Source organism: Mauremys mutica, chromosome 2, assembly GCF_020497125.1.
Source record: "Mauremys mutica isolate MM-2020 ecotype Southern chromosome 2, ASM2049712v1, whole genome shotgun sequence".
Taxonomy (NCBI): Eukaryota; Metazoa; Chordata; order Testudines; family Geoemydidae; genus Mauremys; species Mauremys mutica.
This window is the reverse complement of record NC_059073.1, coordinates 298,530,315-298,549,908: the sequence shown is the minus strand read 5'-3', so window position 1 is coordinate 298,549,908 and position 19,594 is coordinate 298,530,315. Positions and strand designations below refer to the sequence as shown.

The 19,594-nt window shown below is 43.3% G+C and overlaps 1 protein-coding gene across 1 annotated transcript in view; it reads right to left on the bottom strand.

Annotated features, from left to right (window-relative positions):
- Positions 1 to 19,594, bottom strand: part of LOC123363418 (ATP-dependent translocase ABCB1-like) — a 68,522-nt gene that overhangs the window by 5,660 nt on the left and 43,268 nt on the right. The window contains exons 20-24 of the mRNA XM_045004363.1: positions 18,727 to 18,810; positions 15,271 to 15,474; positions 3,796 to 3,896; positions 1,749 to 1,889; positions 1,091 to 1,247 (exon numbers count right to left, since the gene is read on the bottom strand). Of these exons, the coding sequence (XP_044860298.1) occupies positions 1,091 to 1,247; positions 1,749 to 1,889; positions 3,796 to 3,896; positions 15,271 to 15,474; positions 18,727 to 18,810 (687 nt within the window). The remainder of the gene's footprint in view (positions 1 to 1,090; positions 1,248 to 1,748; positions 1,890 to 3,795; positions 3,897 to 15,270; positions 15,475 to 18,726; positions 18,811 to 19,594) is intronic.

Genomic DNA, 19,594 nt, shown 5'->3' with positions numbered 1-19,594 from the left:
AATACAAAGATGAGTTTCTAACTGTCAACGCTGGACTTTGAGAGACAAGCTGGGTTCTTTCCATCTCTCGTATAATCACCAGCAATAAAAGGTTCTGCAGGCCAAGTTACATCCTCATTAATACTTGCACAAACCGTTTGACTTGAATGAGGTTACTCAAATGTTGTATGCAGTGTTGTTATAGCTGTTCTGGTCCTAGGATATTAGAGAGTCAACATGGGTGAGTTAATATCTTTTATTGGACCAACTTCTGCTGGTGAGAGAGACAAGCTTTCGAGCTTATATAGAACTGAAGAAGAGCTCTGTGTAAGCTTGACAGCTTGTCTCTCTCACCAACAGAATTTGGTCCAATGAAAGATATCACCCACCTTGACTCTCTGTTACACAGATGTAACTGACTGGAACTTAGCAAACAAGTCTGCTGATGATGCACAAGAAGGAACAGAATCTAACTCACTCTCCCCCACAACTGCCTAGTTTACAGAAGTAAAAAGCAGTGAAAACATACTTGTGTTGCTAAAGAAAGCAGTTATAACTCTGGGCTTGTCTTCTCTACCAGGAAGATTGATACTGCTGCAATTAATTCAGCAGGTGTTGATAGCAGAGTGCTCTCTGATCGACTCTGGTACTCCACCGGAACGAGAAGAGTAAGGTAAGTCGATGGGAGAGCATCTCCTGTCAACACAGCACAGTGAAGACACGGCGGTAAATCAACCTAAGCTACATAGAACCCAGTTACAATATTCACGTAGCTGGAGTAGAGTAACTTAGGTCGACTTACCCTGGTAGTGTAGAAAAAGCCTCACAATACACCCAAGGGACAGAACCGGTGAATGAAATGTCATTCTTCCAGTCATTTTTCAAAACAGAACTGCACTTAAAAGTATTCTGTTAATTTCTCAAGCAAAAAGGTATTAAATGGTACTGGGCAAATATAAAATTATTTAGTTATTGCTGTTAAATTTTACCCTACTTGTCTGGTCCTGTCTTCTGTGACATTGCAAAAGGCAATTGAACAAGATTAATACAATTAAGGACAATACAGTACCACCAGGTTTGTTAGTTTCGAGGACTTTCTGAATGGCCTTACCAGTTTTGTACCCTCTTCACTATAGCTGTCAATTAATGGTTTCCGATCCAAAAGCTGAAAGATTCGTTGGGCAGAAACTTTAGCTTTGCCGAAATTTGGTGCCAAAGAAGTGGAGAGGCCAACATTTAAAACACCATAGAGAACTGAAAAAAAGGCTCTGAAAACCAAACAGAAAACATCTTTCAGTTCATCTAAAGAGAGACTTTTTATTATTGTTCAGACATTACAAATATTGTTTTCCTTATTTAAAACAAACAGACATAACACTATCTATAAATCTGATAATTGTGACATTTTTAGAACTTTGTCTTAGTAAAATTACACACACAGGATTAGAAACAGATGTTTACAGCTATCAATATTTTTATGGGTGACTAATGGTATGTAATTTCTCCACACAGAAGCATTTCACAAAGCCCGTTGTCTGCAATGAACTATCAGCAGTAAAAGTTTCTCCATAGTAAATAAACTGAGCCAGGCTCTATACATGCCAACACACCTATTTCAAGCTTCCTCTCCCAGAAATAACCCTTCTGCCTGAATTGAACTCCTCATCAGGTTCTAAACTGTTGGACCTCTTGCACTATTGCCTCAGTAACTAGACTATGCACAATAACCATGTGTTGAAATCACTGCCTTTGGACTGATGTGTACTCACATAAATACATTTTCAAAGTTTGTATAACAATTAGCAATGAGCCATCCCCCGAATCTGAAGATTGCTGCCTCAAGAAAGTAGATTGCACTTAGAGCTATTCCATAGGTAAGTCCATATAGGGGGGCTTTTGTTAGAGAGTCCCTGATAAAAGAAAAGATTTATGTTAAAGGAAAAAATTGTCATGAAATGCAAAGAGCAGAGACTGGCTGGGAGAAGGTCAGACCTTTGGATTAGGGGAGGCAAACCCTATACGTCACTCACTCAAATACATAATAATAATTAATAAAGCTGCATGCTAGGACCTCCATGAAGGTGCCGCTGGAGAGAACTTATGGCAAATGAGATCCCTTCATCCCAACTAGCTTCTTTGTTTTAACACTTGAATGCTGGTTTCCAGAATAAAATGTTTATGGATGGCCAAAGCAATCTGACACAAAGCAAATTGATAATTTTGATAAGTCTCTTATAATCTTTGAATGCTTGGATTTTTGGACAATTTGTATAAATGTAGTGGTCACCAGGGAAAAGTCAATGTCTACAACACAGCATAACTGAAGCATTGCAGATATTGCCTGCTCTGAGTACAAGAGGGGAAAAAGTAGCAACTCAGACCCCACTGTACAGTGGTGACTTTTAAATGGTGACCAATGTTGTTGTGTGGGATGGTAAAACTAAATCACTCTAATTATGTGCAGACCTTGCTGTGACAGACTCTGGTACTAGTTCTGACAAAACGATTTTTCAACAGAAAATGCAATTTCTGCTCATTTCAAATTTTCCATTGGGAAAAAAGTAACAAAATATTTTATTCTGGGTTGGTTTGATCTGAATATTTCTGCTTTGCGCCCATAGCTATGGGACTCCGATAATGCATTATGCCACTCAGTCAGAGGGGAGACCACACTGCATCATGGGAGATGTAGTCCAACCAGGGAGCCAGTCCCGTAAGAGAGGCAATGTTCCAAAACAGGGATATGCAGTTTGATGTTGAACTAGATAAAAACAAAAACTTTCAGATCAGTTAAACAAAAGAAAAATTAAATATTACAATTATTTGAGAATATAAACATATTTTGTTTGCAGAAAAATGCAAAAATGGAATGATTTGCCATTTCTACATTGAAATTTTTCAAAAACTTTTCTTTCTGTGAAAAAAAATTGATATATTTTCACATTTTATCCTACTTCAGAGCAAAACAGAGGTTGAAATATTAGAATTTCCCACAGGATAAAAGTTCAGATTTTCACTCATCTCTAGTGCTCATACATTTTTTAAATGTTTTCCAAAATAGTTTCTCTGTAATTCATAATATTGTGATACAATGACCTGCCAGGACTTGAGATAAGTGCTAAATCTAAGAATCCTATTTCTCCAATTAAATATAGATTTTTTTCCCTCATACTGATGGTTTACAGAATATTGAGCCATAAAACTGTCATTGGCAGCGGACTGTCATTTTTCAATCCCTGCTTTTACTTAAAACATATTTAAGGGAAAAGAAACAAAATGGATTGTAGATCATTTCATTTAAATAAAATGGAGACTAGGAAAATGTCGGACATTTTGGATATTAGAAATTAGCCCCTGCAGTGGTTAGCTTGTCGAGTGTGACTGAAAAGGCCAAAGGGGAAAAAGAAATGCACCTTATTTCAAGACCTGCAAGTCCTTACTTGTAGTACAAGTCATAATACACGGTGACGTTATGTAGTATAAAGTCTTTGCCACTTGACCTATGAAACTCATTCTGCTGCAATATTTGTGAAGCAAGTAAACATCCCATATTCATGTTAAAACAAACTTTATACCAGGTCATTACATTCTCTCTCTCACACAAATATTACATCACTCACAATAGCGTCTAAGAAGATATTTTAAAGAAACTGAGTACATACATTTTACTCTGCCAAAATCTTTTCAAATCATTCATGTGTTTAACATTTTAGTCTTCAAATGAATGTAATATGACTAAATCCTGAGTTGTTTTAAATTAAGAAAATATGTATTCATTGCTTTTAAAAAACAGAATTGTTTGAGAGCAAATCCTACCTGTATGGACCATTCAAACTTGCATTATATTTCTCATAGAATGCATCTTCACTAGTTAATGAAGCCACAGTTCTTATATTTTCAACTGCTTCCACTGAAGTCTAAATGGGGAGACAAGATGGATATGAAATATTCTCTTATGTTTGAGTCTACTCCTACCGCTACGTAGTTAGCACATCTCTAGCACTTTTCATCTTTCGCTCTCCAAGTGTTTTTCTTTTTAAAAAAAAATGCGATTAAGTATCATTCTCAGGGAAACCGGGGCACAACCATTAAATTATTTGCCTAAGGTCACACCGTGGTCTTTCTGCTAAGCTAACATGGCTGCTATGTGATTCCTAAGTACTCCTCCCCCATCTGTACATTTTGTTGTACAGCAGCATTAGCTGGCACTATAGAAGGCATTAAAAGGTAAGAAGTTGCTCCTTGCTCTGAGTACCCATATCCCAGGCAGCAGCTCACTGGAGGGCTGCATGCTACCTTGGTTATGCAGCCTGAGCGGCACATGGAACTGGGTGAGCCCCACACTCCTACTACCCACCCCCAATGGGGACTCCTGTTCCTGCTTCTGCCAGGCTTCCCCAGCCATGTGCCAGGCCCACCCAGTCCACCCCTTCTCCAAACCAGGCCCTTCCCCCACACGCTTTGACCAGCACTGCCACAGGGGCGACGTGTATCTTAACTTCTCATTTTCTGGATTTCAGATATTTAAATTTGCATGTGCCAGCTTCCTCCTTTCCCCAGGGGTGCTCAACCCCCCTGCTCATCTCCAGGTCCCGCTCCCATCCCACCCCTTCCCCCAAAGTCCCACCTGCGTCCTGCCTCTTCCCACCCCACTTCCTCCCGCCCAGTTCCTCCCACTCCCCCGAGTGCACCTCATCCCCCTGCTTCCCCTTTCTCCCCAGCACCTCCTGCACACTGCGGAACAGCAGATTGTGGTGGGCAGGAAGCACTGGGAGGGAGGGGGAAGGAGTTGATCTGTGGGGCCACCAGTGGGTGGGAGGCGCTGTGGGAGAAGGGAGGGAGCTGGCTGCCAGTGGGTGCTAAGCATCCACCAATTTTTTTCCACCGACAGAGTCAGCACCTATGCCCCCATCCCTTGCTCTAGACCCAAAGCAGCTCCCTTCTTCCCATATACTCTTACACTGCAATCACCCCTTGTAATTAATTTTCTTTTCAAATACAGTTTGAGAGTCTTCTTTATTATTGGCTGTGCTCTGAGTCCATTTGTCCAAATTAAAACAAAAGTTTACATTTCATTTTCAGATTTCTGCTCAGGGTGTGCGTAGAACTTCAAAGCTGCTAGAATCTGTGAACTTAATTTTTTTTCCCTGGAGGCTCTGGGGAACCTCATACTCAAATGACCCCATCTTTGGATCACTCACCCTACCCTACACTTTCATGACACATAGCAAATTTCAAGACAATCTGTGTAAACACACAGATTTTAGCATACTTAGTAGTCATCCTTTAAACAGGAAGGGCTTCCCCACCTTAGCCAGAGCAGAGCTGGTGCTCAGTTATAATGCTGTATACAATTGGAAGGCCAATGGAGCAGAGGTGCTCCACACATCCATCAGCATCAAAATAGTCTCAGAGAGCTGTGAAGTGGCCCATTCATCTCAATGGGATGTTCTCAGCTGAAAGTGAACACCCAGCCTGAATTCAGCCAGAATCTAGCTCTGAGGAGGGTGACCAGATAGCAAGTGTGAAAAATCAGGACGGGGTGGGGAGTAATAGGTACCTGTATAAGACAAAGCCCCGAATATCAGGACAGTCCCTATAAAATTGAGACACCTGGTCACCTAGCTCTGAGACATATGAACTGCTCCATTCATGCCAGTGGGTTTTCCCATTCCCCCTCCCCAGGACTGTAGAGTTTCTGACATGCCCATTCTCAGCTCCTCACCCCTCTCTCAGCAGTGCGTTCTTGGGCCATGCTCTGAGCATGCCTGTTCTAAGCTTCCCACTCAGAGGACCCGCACTTCCCTGATCCAAGCTCACATGGGGAGAGGCAGAGAGAGGGGGCCAGACTCCCTTAGAGGGACAAAGCATCCCAGATTCCAGTTCATGTGAGGAGGTAGGGAGAGGGGCTTAGATGTCCCCAGAAAGCAATGCCTACTGCAGACCCTGGCTCACATAAGAGGGGACATGGAAGGCAGATAGATCCCCGCGGCTGGGCAAGGCAGCTTCAGAGCCTGGCAAACAGAGGGGGGTCAGGTGCAGGGCTCAGACACCCCCAGAGAGGCAAGCGCTCCCCCCCCAAAAAAATTCCACCTCACATGCAGGGGTGGGGAGAGGAGCTAAGACTCCCCTAGAGAGCTAGGGGGTCCCCCAGATTCAAGCACACACACAAAAGGGACAGAAGGGGAGAACGTGGAGCTGCCCCTATTCCCCCCAGACCCTCTGCAACAAACCCCCATGTCTGCTTCCCAGTATCCATTCCCCAAACCCAACTCCTCTACCACCCGTCCGCATTTATCTCCCTCCCCATAATCCCCCCTCTCCTCCGTGCAGCCCCAAACCCCTCTCACCCCATTCCTCTAACTCCTCCATCCCATAAAATGCTCCTCTTTTGCCAGCAAGCATTTGCACGCCTATTTTTTTAAAACAAAAATACTTTGATGACATTACACCCCCCTCCAAAATAAAAGCCTGATAGTAACAGATTTTAGCAACATGCCAGCCATGCTTTCCCAGGTTTTCAGCAAAGGGGACCATGAACTGTCAGTAGCTGGGGGAGTTCAGGAACATACACTTACTGTACATCTCTTCAGTCTATCCAGCCGCTTTGACCATATTCTACCTGCAAATCCTTTGGGGTTCGCTTTACATACGTGCTCAATGTAACTTGTGGAGTGCTTGACCTTTACTCAAGAGTCTAAGTGGATGGCCAAACTCTTTTGCTAATAATGTTCTGAATTTTGCTTCCCCCAAGTGGCTAGTGGATGCCATGTATTCTCTGGGGGTAACCCTCAAGTGAGTGAGACCCTTGTGCCAGGATCAGACCCATGGTCTGATATCTAGATGTGGGCAAAAAAACATTACTAGAACGAACCTTTAGTAAAGCGGATTATTTGGTGGGAAATGGCATCTCATGAACCCGTTGGTCAAATAACCCCAAATTTGGATCACTACACATATCTTACACCCCCATAAGGTTCACCAATTTATAGTGGTGCACCTGAGGAGATGGCAGGGCAGGGTTAATGACCCAAACTTGACATCTGTTGAGCCAGACATTCTGGAGATACAAGCCCTAAAACAGCCATTTAAAAAAAAAAGTTTCTAGGTGGTGGGTGTTTTTAAAAAAATAACAAAAACAAAAACTTAGAGCTAGAACTGTAGAGCTAGAGTTCATAGGTAGATACTAAGGACTGGAAGATGAATCACAAACCACTGGATGGCTGTGAACTCACCCTTCAATTAACACTGCTAAAGATAAGTCAGGGGTCTCAAACTCAAATGACCCTGAGGGCCGCATGAGGACTAGTGCATTGGCCCGAGGGCCGCATCACTGACACGCCCCCTTGCTGCCCCTGGCCCCACCCCCAATCCACCCCTTCCATGAGGCCCCGCCCCTGCCCTGTCTCTTCTCCACCTCCTCCCCTAAGTGCGCGGCTCCCCGCTCCTCCCCCCTCCCTCCTGGAAAGTGCTAAGCGCCACCAACAGCTGTTTGGCGGCTTGGTGGCGGGAAGCGCCTGGAGGTAGGCAGAAAAAAAAATGAAGAGTAATATAGTAGTATAGTATTAAAATATAGTATGCCATTAAAAGTCAATTTATTAACTTTTTTATTAACTTCTTTAGCTGTAATGTGAAACGTCAGTGCTAATTTTGACAGTCATTTCATTTTTGGCCACTTAGCTGGCAGCGTTTTGCATCAACCAGAGCATCAATATTAGGTTTGATATCCTGAGACGAAACCAATCTCAGTGTTGCTTGCAAATGTTCATCAGTGAGCCTTGACCTTAACACAGATTTGTTAATCTTCATGGAAGAGAAAAACTGTTCACATATATATGTACTTCCAAACATTGCCATTATCCTTGCAGAAGCAGAGAATAACATGGGAAATCTTTCTTGTGAAAGAAACCTGTAGAATTCTGGAATTCCAACATCTGTATACTTCTGCTTCAAAATCGTGTCACACTGAAGCTCCACTAACTCCATCTGCATTTCCTCTGCAACATTGTCAATTTCAACAGCAAATGGTGTGGAAAAAAGTTGAAAATGTGGTTCAAGTGCCTTGAAATCTTTAAACCGCACATCAAACTGTTTGTGTAAGTTAGAAATGATCTCTGCATATTCTTTTAAGGATTTGGGTTCAACTTTTCCTAAGGAATTCAGAGTTGAGAAATGGGCCAAATTGCCAGCAGTCAGCTGTTTCCCCCATAAAGTAAGCTTGACTTTGAATGACTTAATACTGTCATACATCTGTGTTATCACCTGTTTTCTACCCTGAAGTTTCAAGTTCAGTGCATTCAGGTGATCAGTTACATCTGTTAGAAAAGCAAGGTTGCAGATAAAAGTGGAATCAGCAAGCTGTGGAACCTCCTTGTTTTTCATTTTCATGAAGGAATCAATCTCCTCTTTAAGTGCAAACAAACGCTTCAAAACATTTCCACGACTCAGCCATCTAACTTGAGTGTGATACAGAAGTTCCCCATATTCACTGTCCATACCTGCTAGAAAAGAAGTGAACTGTCTGTGATTCAGCCCTCGTGCACGTATAAAATTAACAGTTTTAACAACTACATCCATAACTTCTTTCATTTGTAGACTTTTACTACACAGGGCTTCTTGGTGCAAAATACAATGTATACTGGTGAAGCTAATTCCTGGTATATTGAGGCTGTTCAGTTTGGTCTTCAATAATCCAACCACACCAATGTTTTCAGAGCACATTGATGGCGCACCGTCTGTAGCCAAAGATACGAGTTTGTTCCATGGCAGCGCAGCTTTTTCAATGCACTCTTCCAATCCTTGAAATATGTCACGTCCCGTTGTGGTACCCTTCAGTGGCATTAAGTCTAGCAATTCTTCAGTTATATTCAAATTGCAGTCCACACCTCTAATGAACACTGCACACTGTGCGGTATCTGATACAGCTGTACTCTCTTCAAGAGCAATTGAAAATACTTCAAAGTCTTTTGCCATTTGAATCAATTGTTTTTGCACATTATCAGCTAAATCCGTTATCCTGCAGGCAACTGTATTTGCAGACAAGCTTATGCCTTCAAAAACTTTCTTCCTATCAGGACATAAAATTTCACTGGCCTTCATAAGACATTCTTTTATGAATAAGCCTTCTGTAAAAGGTCGCGATGATTTAGCTATCATTTCGCTTATCACAAAACTTGCTCTTACTGAATCTTCGCTAGACTTGTTAATCCCTAAAAATAAATTTCTTTGCTTGGCAAATGCTGCTTTAAGTTGCTGAACTTTTTCCTCTCGGATTTTTCCGGTGAATGCATCATATTTTTCACGGTGCATCGTGTCATAGTGCCGACGCACGTTATACTCCTTGGGAACAGCAATCGTTTGCTGACAAATAAGGCATTGAATTTTATCTTTTACCTCTGTGAAAAAATATAAATTCTCCCATTTGTCTTGGAAAACTCTCTTTTCTTCCATGAGTGTTCTTTTTTTTGACAAAGTCATTGCCAAGCAGTTTTAATAAATATATACACTCAGTAATGCACCTCACTCAAAGGACAAAACACGCACTTAGATTTACTGCCTAAGGCTCTGGGAGGGAGTTTGGGTGGGGGAGGGGGTCTGGAGTACAGGCCCTGGGCTGGAGTTTGGGTGGGGGAGGGGGTCTGGAGTGCAGGCTCTGTGCTCAGTGCAGGCTCCAGGCTGCGGCAGGGGGTGGAGGTGCAGGCTTTGGGATGGAGTTTGGGGATAGGAGGGGGTGCATGGGTGAGGGCTGTGGGGCTGAGGGTGAGGGGTTTGAGGCATTGGAGAGGCTCGGGGCATTGGAGAGTCTCAGGACTAGGGCAGAAGGGCAGGGGAAGGGCAGCCTGCCCTGGCCCTAGTGCAGGGGGGCGCTAGGACCCTGCGGCAGCAGGTGATGCCAGAAGCCGGCATAGCGGAGGAGTGGAGTCAGCATGAGCTCCCGGGCAGGCTCCCGGGCGGTGAGGGGGCAGCAAGTGGGGGCCGGGAGACACTGGGGGGAGGCGCGTGGGGGCGGCAGGTGGGGCCAGGGGAGAGACCCGGCCCCAAACATTGGAGAGCAGCGCGCGGGGAGCTTAGGCACAGAAAATAACTCGGGGAGGGGGGCGGGGGTGAGGGGAGTTTGGCGGCAACAGGAAGTAACTGGGGGAGCTCCGCGGGCCGCAGAGAAGAGCTCCGAGGGCCGCATGTTTGAGACCCCTGAGATAAGTTAATTACACACACACACACACTCAAGTCAAAAGGAATTTTGAACTGAGTGGCTGGAGATTGCTACAATGTGAGAGTCATAGGAGGTGATTTCATTTTGGGAGAAATGCAATCAAAGCGTTTGGGTGGAAAATTGGATGTGTAAAGTTTCTGGGAAATAGGGTTGCCAAACCTCCAGGATTGTCCTGGAGTCTCCAGGAATTGAAGTATCAGAGGAGTAGCCATGTTAGTCTGTATCCACAAACCCACCAGATTCCTCGTTGTTTCTCAGGAATTAAAGATTAATCTTTAAAGATTGTGTCATGTGATGAAACCTCCAGCAATAGGTTCAACCAAAATTGGCAACCCTGCTGGGAAGGGGGATTGGGGTAAATAGGAATAGGTGGTAGGGGAGATAAGAGGTTCAGGTGATGGAGGCACATGACCCCCCAGCTCTGCCAGTGCACCCCAGCCCTACACCGCAACCCGCTGTGCCCTCTTCTGCCAATAAACAAACCATCCTGCACCTCAACCTTCCTGCACCCCAACCCCCAGCTTGGTCTTTGCACCCTAACCCCTCATGCACCCCAACTTTTCTGCAGCCCCAGCCCTTCCAGTGTACCCCAACCTTCCTATACCCCAGTTCTACCAATACACCTGACCTAGTGCACGTCCCAGCTCTGTTAATGCACCCCAACACTACAGGAAAGCTACTGGATGCACATTCATGGGGAAATTGGAGGGTTCGTGGCTGACCAGAAACCATTACAAGCTCTGACACCTCACTGTTCTTGGAGATGGGGTACATCTATTGGAAAGGGGTCAGAGGATTTTTCTCTCAAACATAAAATTGTCAGTGTTTTGGAACACAAACCCTAACTGGGATTTCTCCCACCAGCCTGATACAAACTCCACCCTCTAGCCATTCTGAAACACGACCAGGAACACTATGCCTCTGGAACACAGCTGTCCTTCACCCCAGGCACTGCATGTGAATCAGATCAGAGGAGGGAGGAAGTGACAGCAATAGAAAAGTTGGGGGAATGCAGTGAATGGGTCAGAGGTATGGCGGGGGAGGTTTGCTGAAGCAGGGCCGTTGAGGCACAGCTGATGAATGTGTGTGTCAGGGGGTGCAGCATGCTCAGTATGCTAATTGTGGAACACTATATGTACAACTGCCTATATGGCCACAACCTTCTAATACCACCAGAGCTTTTCCTGTTTAAAAAAAAAAAAACCTTAGAAATTCCATGGCAAAGAACGCTGTTAAATGCAGAGTTAAGGTTGCTTGGGGGTATCGTACCCCTGCAAAATGCAGTGTGGAACAAAATTCAAACTACTGAAAACCAGGAGATGCACAAGTCAGGTTGTGCATCCAAGCTTACCTCTGCCCTCTTTCCGCAGTGCCCAGTTAACACACATACCTTTGCTCTGCCAACCCCGCAGCTGCTGACATGCACAAGGTCTTCACCTTGTTTTACAGCCCATTCTCTGTCACCCACGGGATTCCAGCTAACAATATTACAGGACAAGAAAGAAAGAAAAAAAAATCAAAGGCTGCCCACCCCACGTTCCATCTGTTCCATAGAGCTGGCAGTAGCGAATGGGAATTATTTACATATACTCCAGTTGCAGTCAGGATTCTACATTATACCTACATTAAATAGTGGAAACAGTAGCTGGGCCTGCTTGGTAAGTGTCTTGGTGATGTGAGGATGTGTGGATGTGAGAGAGCAAAGCAGAGCTTAGGAAACCAGGTCAGATTACAAAGGATGAATATAGGCAAACAACACAGGAATGCAGGGACAAGGTTAGAAAGGTAAAGGCACAAAATGAGCTCAAACTAGCTATGGGAATAAAGGGAAACAAGAAGACTTTTTATCAATACATTAGAAGCAAGAGGAAGCCCAAGGACAGGGTAGGCCCACTGCTCAGTGAGGAGGGAGAAACAGTAACAGGAAACTTGGAAATGGCAGAGATGTTTAATGACTTCTTTGTTTCGGTCTTCACTGAGAAGTCTGAAGGAATGCCTAACATAGTGAATGCTTATGGGAAGGGGGTAGATTTAGAAGATAAAATAAAAAAAGAACAAGTTAAAAATCACTTAGAAAAGCTAGATGCCTGCAAGTCACCAGGGCCTGATGAAATGCATCCTAGAATACTCAATGAGCTAATAGAGGAGGTATCTGAGCCTCTAGCTATTATCTTTAGAAAATCATGGGAGACGGGAGAGATTCCAGAAGACAGGAAAAGGGCAAATATAGTGCCCATCTATAAAAAGGGAAATAAAAACAACCCAGGAAACTACAGACCAGTTAGTTTAACTTCTGTGCCAGGGAAGATAATGGAGCAAGTAATTAAGGAAATCATCTGCAAACCCTTGGAAGGTGGTAAGGTGATAGGGAATAGCCAGCATGGATTTGTAAAGAACAAATCTTGTCAAACCAATCTGATTGCTTTCTTTGATAGGATAACGAGTCTTGTGGATAAGGGAGAAGTGGTGGATGTGGTATACCTAGACTTTAGTAAGGCATTTGATACGGTCTCGCATGATAGTCTTATTGATAAACTAAGCAAATACAATTTAGATGGGGCTACTATAAGGTGGGTGCATAACTGGCTATATACCGTACTCAGAGAGTAGTTATTAATGGTTCCAATCCTGCTGGAAAAGTATAATGAGTGGGGTTCCGCAGGGGTCTGTTTTGAGACGGGCTCTGTTCAATATCTTCATCAACGACTTAGATATTGGCATAGAAAGTACGCTTATTAAGTTTGCAGATGATACCAAATTGGGAGGGATTGCAACTGCTTTGGAGGACAGGGTCAGAATTCAAAATGATCTGGACAAATTGGAGAAATGGTCTGAGGTAAACAGGATGAAGTTTAATAAAGACAAATGTAAAGTGCTCCACTGAGGAAGGAACAATCAGTTTCACACACACAGAATGAGAAGAGACTGTCTAGGAAGGAGTACGGCAGAAAGGGATCTAGAGGTTATAGTGGACCACAAGCTAAATATGAGTAAACAGTGTGATGATGTTGCAAAAAAAAGCAAACGTGATTCTGGGATGCATTAACAGGTGTGTTGTGAGCAAGACACGAGAAGTCATTCTTCCGCTCTACTCTGCGCTGGTAAGGCCTCAACTAGAGTATTGTGTCCAGTTCTGGGCACCGCATTTCAAGAAAGATGTGGAGAAATTGGAGAGGGTCCAGAGAAGAGCAACAAGAATGATTAAAGGTCTTGAGAACATGACCTATGAAGGAAGGCTGAAAGAATTGGGTTTGTTTAGTTTGGAAAAGAGAAGACTGAGAGGGGACTTGATAACGGTTTTCAGGTATCTAAAAGGGTGTCATCAGGAGGAGGGAGAAAACTTGTTCACTTTACCCTCTAATGATAGAACAAGAAGCAATGGGCTTAAACTGCAGCAAGGGAGATTTAGGTTGGACATTAGGAACAAGTTCCTAACTGTCAGGGTGGTTAAACACTGGAATAAATTGCCTATGGAGGTTGTGGAATCTCCATCTCTGGAGATATTTAAGAGTAGGTTAGATAAATGTCTATCAGGGATGGTCTAGACAGTATTTTGTCCTCCCATGAGGGCACGGGACTGGACTCGATGACCTCTCGAGGTCCTTCCAGTCCTAGAGTCAATGAATCTATTAATCTATGTACCTCCAGGATCCTGTGTGCATCAGAACAGTGCAGAATTGCGTACCTTATATCATTAGCAGGGCACAGGGTATTTTCAGTAGCGAGCTGCCATATGAGCAATCTAAGCATTTATTATCTATGCACACTCCAGGCAAAGTGAGTGTGCTCAGTAGCAAATGAAACTGTACTGAAGAGCGGAGTATGTAGTTAGCTCTGCTTGGTAGGTATGTTAGCGAGATCTCTGGATGACTTGGAGATGTGTGACAGAGCTGTGACTGAGATATGAGGAGATCTATGTGTGTGTGTGTGGAAAGGCAGGAGGTGCAGGTGTGCAGGATGAAGTACGTCTGAGTTCTATGTGGAATTGTGTAGGTTATGTCAGTAACAGGGCACGGGGCTTTAATTACAAAGGATATTGCCAGCTGTGAGGTGGAATTTGAAAGGATTCTAATGCTTTCAGGATGGCTAAAGGAAAGTGTAGGTTGAGATGGTATCGTGTATGTAACAGTAGCCCTACCCTTAAGCTGGAAGGTGCGAGTCCAAGCTTGCATAGATGTACCCACTGTGCATAGCCAGGGTGGCACGAGCAGTGGCTTGAGCTAGCCCCATGAGTACAAACCCACCCAGACCCCCTGGGCACATACTACTTGAGGCTCGCCCAAGCCACCATCCTGGCTACACTGCTCTTTTTAGTGCACTAGCTCAAGCAGAGCTAGCATGGGTATGTCTATGAGACCTGGCAATCACCTCCCAGCTCAGATGTACCATCAGGGCATGGGAGCTATAAAAGGCTATAAAGTGGGTCTCACATTGTACGTCTGATATTCTTTCTGGGGAGTTGGTAAGTGTACACCACAATCTGGAACCTTCTGAATTTTTAAAGTGACAAGGGCCACTTAGAGTACGTGCACAGTGAGGCATAGCTGAAAGAGGCTAGAGGGAAGCTAGCATGGTCAACCTTCCCCTACCCCTTTTTGTCCTTTCATATTGTTAGCTGGAATCCTGTGGGTGACATTGAATGGACTGGAGAAGAAAGTGAAGAGCTTGAACATTTCAGCAACTGTGGGGTTGGCAGAGTAAAGGTATGTGTGTTAACAGGGAGCATTGGGGAATTATTGAAAGCATTGGGGAATTCCTGATGTTCAGAAGTTTGAGTTTTGCTCAACTCAAGGTTCACCAAGGGGACGACCTGCCACCAAGCAACCTTAACTTTGTGTTAACATAATTGTTTTGCCATTGAATTTCAAGGCAATATGAGTAACTGTGTGGATTTTAAAGCAATAAGAAAAGTCATCCTCAACCTTAACTAGAGTGGAGCTAGCATCCCACTATAATAGAATGTCTCTCTTTATCACTGTTTTATTTAATATATAATTTCTGTAGACACTCATCACTGACAATGACGTCCTTAAAACGATATAATATTATACCCATTTAATTTATATTGGAGATCTTACTCTTCCGGCCTCTTCAAAAGCTTTTTGATCTTTTGACGCACGACCAGCCACAGAGCTCAGTCGAATAGCACTTGCAGCAATAATGAAAGGAATGCAGGCCAGGATAAGCAAAGTTAATTGCCAATCATATACAAAAGCAATAATGATGGCGGACAGAAGGGTAGAGGCAGTCTTAGTGAACAAGCCAAGTCGGCTTCCAGTAGCCTATTAAAAGCAAAAGAGTCCAAAGTTAGAGTTAATTCTTGACACACTAAATAGAGATCAAATGTATGAAATCATTGTTCACTCAGGATCAAATATTCAGAGGGAGAACAATCATAAATGTTGTGCATTTAAAATGGACAATTATATATGCAAAAACCCCTAACTGTGGGTGAGGTTCAGGAAGCCTGATGAAAATGTGGCCACATGGGCTCAATTCAACAAAAAATATCAGGGTCCTCCTGTGCCACAACAAGGCACAGAAATCATGAGGAGCCAACAGCCTCTAATTTGGGGCATTGCAGTTATTGGGTGCCCAGCTGGGGGCCAAACTGGAAAATCGAGGGGGAAAGTTGATTTGATTAGATCTGAAATAATTTTTTGGGTGTGGGGTGGGGGGGGTCAAATAAAAAATAATAATTTCAAATTGACCAAAACATTTTGGTTGACTAAAAACTCCCCCCGTTCCTCCCCACACAATTTTTTTTGTATTGGTTTGGCCATTTTGCAGTGTTTTTCTCTTCTTTTGTATTTGGTCAAATTTGAAAATGAAATGACATTTCAAAACAAAAGTAGAAATGGCTTATTTTAAATGTTCAAAATGAAACATATTTAGACTTAAAACAAATCTCCCTTCTTCTCTCTTTTGACTATTAGTCAAATTCATGAATAGATTTGGGGTTCCTAAAAATACCATTCACTGAAAACATGTTGGCCAGCTCTACTCATGCCTGCAGATGAAATGGAAAGTTTTGTGGAAACAATCCATCTTTCAAATATCATATTGTGGACAAACCAAAATAAACCTCGGGTGGGAAGTATGGTTCCTTCTTTGCTAGCCAGAGGCTTTCCTGTCCTCAAGAGACTTTTGTGTTCAATAAAATTATAAAACCAAAGCAATGCCAAGATGAATTATTGCCATATACTTTGGCAATAGTCATAAAGATCACTTTGAGACGTCAGTTAGCACAACATACAGCTGCCCATTTACTTAGCAGTAGCCGTTTTGGTTCCAGGCTATAGGAGAGAGAAGGTAGGTGAGGTAATATCTTTTATTGGACCAACTTCTCTTGGTGAAGAAGACCTAAAGAAGAGCTCTGTGTGAACTCGAAAGCTTTTCTCTCTCACCAACAGAAGTTGGTCCAATACAAGATATTACCTCACCCACCTTGTTTCTCGCTCACTGATATTTCTTTGTTTTCCAGAGCAGGGGTTCTCACCCTTTTTCTTTCTGAGGCCCCCCACACATGCTGTAAAAACTTCATGGCCCATCTGTGCCACAATAACTGGTTTTCTGCATATAAAAGCCAGGGCCAGCATTACGGGGTAGCAAGCAGGGCAATTGCCTGGGGCCCCATGTCACAGGGCCCCCCACGAAGCTACATTGTTCAGGTTTTGGCTTCAGTCCCATGTGGTGGGGCTCAGGGCCCTGGGCGTCAGCCCCATGAGGTGGGGCTTTGGCTTTCTGCCCTTGGCCCCAGCGAGTCTAATGCTGGCCCTGCTTGGCGGACCCCCTGAAACCTGCTCGCAGCCGGTTGAGAACCACTGCTCCGGGGAATGCAGTGTTCTCATGTTCATTTTGATCTAATAAGCTTTTTCATAGTTTGGATCCCATGCACCTGTTTTACCTTGACAGCTGGGATGATGGACCTTATCCTCAAGAATTAAGTTGCAGTTTTTAAAGATTCAATTGTACGTTTAGTCAAATCTTTGATTGATTCCCACTCTGTGCTGGGCAGTAAAGAGGAGATGGGAGGGAGTATGAAATCTACTGAGTCTGAGGATCTAGTGTACTTGTGGCACCTTAGAGACTAACAAATTTATTTGAGCATAAGCTTTCGTGGGCTAAAGCCCACTTCATCGGATGCACAGACTGGAACATACAGTAAGAAGATATTTATATATACAGAGAACATGAAAAGGTGGAAGTAGCCATACCAACTGTAAGAGGCCAATCAATTGAGATGAGCTATCACAGTGGTTCTGAAACTTTTGTCCTGGTGACCCCTTTCACATAGCAAGTCTCTGATTGCAACCCCCATTATAAATTAAAACACCTTTTTATATATTTAACACTATTGTAAATGCTGGAGGCAAAATGGGGTTTGGTAGAGGTTACAGGTCACAACTCCCCATGTAATACCCTTGTGACCCCCTGAGGGGTCCTGACCCCCAGTTTGAGAAACCCTGAGCTATCATCAGCAGGAGAAAAAAAGACTTACAGTTGGTATGGGTAGTTCCACCTTTTCATGTTCTCTGTATGTATAAATATCTTCTTGCTGTATGTTCTAGTCTATGCATCCAATGAAGTGGGCTGTAGCTCACGAAAGCTTATGCTCAAATAAATCTGTTAGTCTCTAAGGTGCCACAAGGACTCCTGATCTTTTTGTGGATACAGACTAACAAAGCTGCTACTCTGAAACAAGAGGATCTAATGAGTCTAGTGAATCCGAGAGCTAGGGATTTTATTTTTTTTAAGACAAGTGAAGTAGAAATTAAATTTTATTTTAAACTATTGAATAAATCAGGAAACTTATTACTCTTTGCTCATGAGCGAATTTATTTTAAAAAGTAGGACTGATTTTTTTCTTCAGAATTTTTTTGATGGGGTCGTGTGGTGGGGAGGAAAGGGGAGATTCTGCAGAATTAGCCACTTACATGCAGGATTTTCAATGGCTCCTATCCTACCCCACTCCCAAAAGTCACACAGTCCCTTGTGCTTCTGCCATCACTGATACTCTGTATTAATGACAATTCACTTCACCCCAGAAAGCCCACATAAACAGGCTTCCTGTGTATGAAGCGTAGTGGACAGAGCTGGGAAGAACAAATCTACCCACATCAACATGAGCTCAGGGCATTGACTGCAATGCAATTCTCCTACAACTACAGCCTCTCCAAGCAACCGAAGTGGGACTTTAGGGCCACTTGATACACGGAAGACTTTGATCCATCAGGCAGTTTAAGTGGTGCAGAAGTGCTTACACTGGCCCTTGGACATGGCTTACTTTTAAAGTTACTAAGTTGTTTACTTAGTCGCTTACAACAAGGAAATGGAAGGTGTAAGAACATCTGCCGAAGCTTTAGTAATCGTCATTAATTGGGACCAGTGAAACTGTTTCCAAGACTATTTAAATGTGTCAGAGAGCCTCTAGAGTAGATTTACCAACTCGTTTTCCAAAATAACTTCATCGCCCCTTGCCAACACTGCAATTCATAGTTGCAAGCAAAACATAAAAACAAAAACAAACATACCCCTTTGACTTGTGAAGCGTCTGTAGCTAGTCTGGTTAACAAAACCCCTATGGCATTTTTAGGATCGTCGTACCAGCCAATCTCCTGCAAGGGAATAGACAGTTCCGTTATTTTTGCTTTTGCAAATGAAATCTTCTTACCGTAACTCAGACTGGTCAGGGTCATTAGTACAATGTATGGACATTTAAAGCTTGACTAGCACGTGTGCGTGGGGGAGAGAGAGAGCCAACATAAGCACTAAGATACTCACGTCTTCTGTGATGAGCAACATTTGTCAGATAAACTGAAAACGATCTTAAAATAAACTATTCTTACCCGCAGAACATTTGGGTTTATGGTAATTTTCCCTCTCCTCCCCTATCCCCTTAGAATGCTCCTGTGCATATGCAGAACCCTGTGATACCAAGCTCTACCAATGGGTGTGCAGGGTGCCTAAGTGTTCACCCACAGAGAATCCTCAGCAAGCAACAAATAGAGGTGTGTCCCTTCCCAGGGATCCATCAGGAGGGAGTATCCAAGGACAGTCATGTTGCAATAGTATTATTGTAAATCATTCCTGATCCAGCTGGTCATCTTGACTAGAGAAACCACTCTAGTGAGCAAAGATAATGCTTTGAGAACCTACACCTGTTATGATATGGTCTGTTTGCTATGGAGTTGGATGCAAACAGACCTAAACCTATTTATCTAAACATTTATATCATGACCATCAGGGTCAGATACAGATTTATCTTCTGTTTTGTTAATCTTTGCAAATATACCAATGCACTCAGATACATGCATGTTTTATACACTCTTCAGTATGGTCGATAGTGAAAGAGATGGCATCAAAATTAGACAGCTCTCCTACCAGCACTGAGTTAATTTG